Raw genomic sequence first — 1,890 nt, forward strand, 5'->3', positions numbered from 1 at the left:
CGGTGGCGGTGGCGGTGGCAACAGCGCTCCATACTCCCGGGCTCCGCTCCGCTCCCGCCGCGCTCACATACTTGGCATAACTGCGCGGGGTGAGAGGGCGCCGGCAGTGCGCATGTCCCGCTCCGTCCCCGCCCGCCCGCACCTGGGGCGCCCCGCCCCGTCTGAGCTCCCTCAGGGTAGCGGCTCCGACGCCAGGGCCGGGCTGGGAGCCCGCGGCCTCGAGGGGCAGCTGCCGACGTTTTCGTAGCTCCGTGTCCTTGCCCCTGCTGCCCGGCCCGGGGAGGGGAAGACCCCGCAGGAAGAGCCGCCCGAGCCCGTCCCTGGGTGCTGGCCCGGCTCCTGCTGGGGCCGCAAGGGACGTGCCACGCGGGCCCGGTGCGACCAGGGGCTGCGGCGAGCGTGGCCATCGCAGAGGACGGTCCGGTTGTCCTTTGTCCTCTATCGCTATGAAGCCGGACGACGTTATGTCCTCTATTTGTTCTCTTCAAGAGAAAAATCGAGGACATAAAGGCGTCCGGTTTGGTATCACTAGACGACGGAGTAGCAGAAAACCGGGCTGTCCCCTGCGATGGCCGCCCGAGCTGTGGCCCACGCAGGAGGGAGCTCCGCGTTACGAGCAGTGGGGCCGGTGGCTCGGGAGGGCGGTGGGGAGTCGTGAGGCTGAAGTTGGTTGCTTATTCCCAGTTCCCGGATCCTTTCCATAAGCAACCGATATTAGCCTCATTGGGGAGCCCTGGCTGGGAGGAGGATACGCGCCCCTCTTTGCTGAGAGTATTCGCTTCTATCCTGTCCTCACCATCGAAAGTCCCTGATGAAGGTTTCTGTTTTCTTTCACAGAAAAGTTAGCTCCCAAAAACTTGTATTATCCACAGGGCTAAGGTATCTTAAAAGAAGAGGGAGTTGTCACCACCTACTAAGGTGCCATTCAACTCGACATCATTTAACTTGCAAGCTGTTCTGCAAAGGTGTAGACCAATGGTCCTTAACCTTTCCAGATTCAAGGCAACCCTGGGAAAATTGCCAGCTCTTAGCTTGCACTTGTTTTTTTGCCTACAGAACAATAATAGAGCGATTCTTCTGTTGCAAAGAGCTCAAAAGCACCAGAAAAGGGCATAGGCAGACAAGGTTCCTTGGGTGAATTTGATATCTTTTATTAGACCAACCCAAATGGTTGGAGAATAGTTATTAAGCAAGCTTTCTGGTTCAAAAACCCTTGGTCAGGCTCAGGAAGCTGCAGCAGTTGGTGTGTGCTCTTCCTGGATGGAATGAAAAGTAAAGAAGCCAGGGGCTGGGCTGGGCTGGGGAGTCAGTTGCCAGGCAGATTATAATGTATCAAAAATCCAATATCTATGTTTAGTCCATGATCTCTAGTATCCAGCAGGTTGATGAAATGGAGCTCATAGGCTCGTCTCTGGGAAGTGCTGTGTAAGTTTTTCTTGAGGATCAGGACTGAGAGATTGGAGAGAGAGTGGCCCTCCTGTGAGAAATGTGCCCCCACCGGTAATTGGGTGTTTCTGTCTTTGATAGATTTCCAGTGTGCATTCGTTCTGGTGCGCAGTTGTTGTTTGGTCTCTCCTACATATTTTCCATCAGGGCATTTGGTGCATTGGATGAGATATATTACATTTCTGGAGGTGCAGCTGTAAGATCCTGGGATGCTGATGGCTCTGTTGTGGGGTGTAGTAATAGTGGGGGTGGTGGAGATGTGTTGGCAGGTTTTGCATTTCTTGTCCTGGCACGGTCTGGATCCTTTTGGTGTGTTCTGGGGTTGAGGAAGTTTGCTTCTGGTGATGAGGTTGACTAGGTTCGGTGCTTGTCTGAAGGCTAGGATGGGTGGCTCTGGGATGGGTGCCAGAAAAGGTCAGAGTGTTTTTGACCCTATGGCATCCT

At 54.7% G+C, this 1,890-nt stretch overlaps 1 protein-coding gene across 1 annotated transcript in view; it reads right to left on the reverse strand.

Annotated features, from left to right (window-relative positions):
* SYDE2 (synapse defective Rho GTPase homolog 2) overlaps window positions 1-142 on the reverse strand; it is a 46,342-nt gene extending 46,200 nt beyond the window's left edge. Inside the window, 1 exon segment of the mRNA XM_025215745.1 lies at window positions 72-142. Within this exon segment, the coding sequence (XP_025071530.1) occupies window positions 72-114 (43 nt within the window). The 5' untranslated portion in view covers window positions 115-142.
* Window positions 143-1,890: the final 1,748 nt, after the last annotated feature.

Source organism: Alligator sinensis, unplaced genomic scaffold (assembly GCF_000455745.1).
Source record: "Alligator sinensis unplaced genomic scaffold, ASM45574v1 scaffold32_2, whole genome shotgun sequence".
NCBI lineage: Eukaryota > Metazoa > Chordata > Crocodylia > Alligatoridae > Alligator > Alligator sinensis.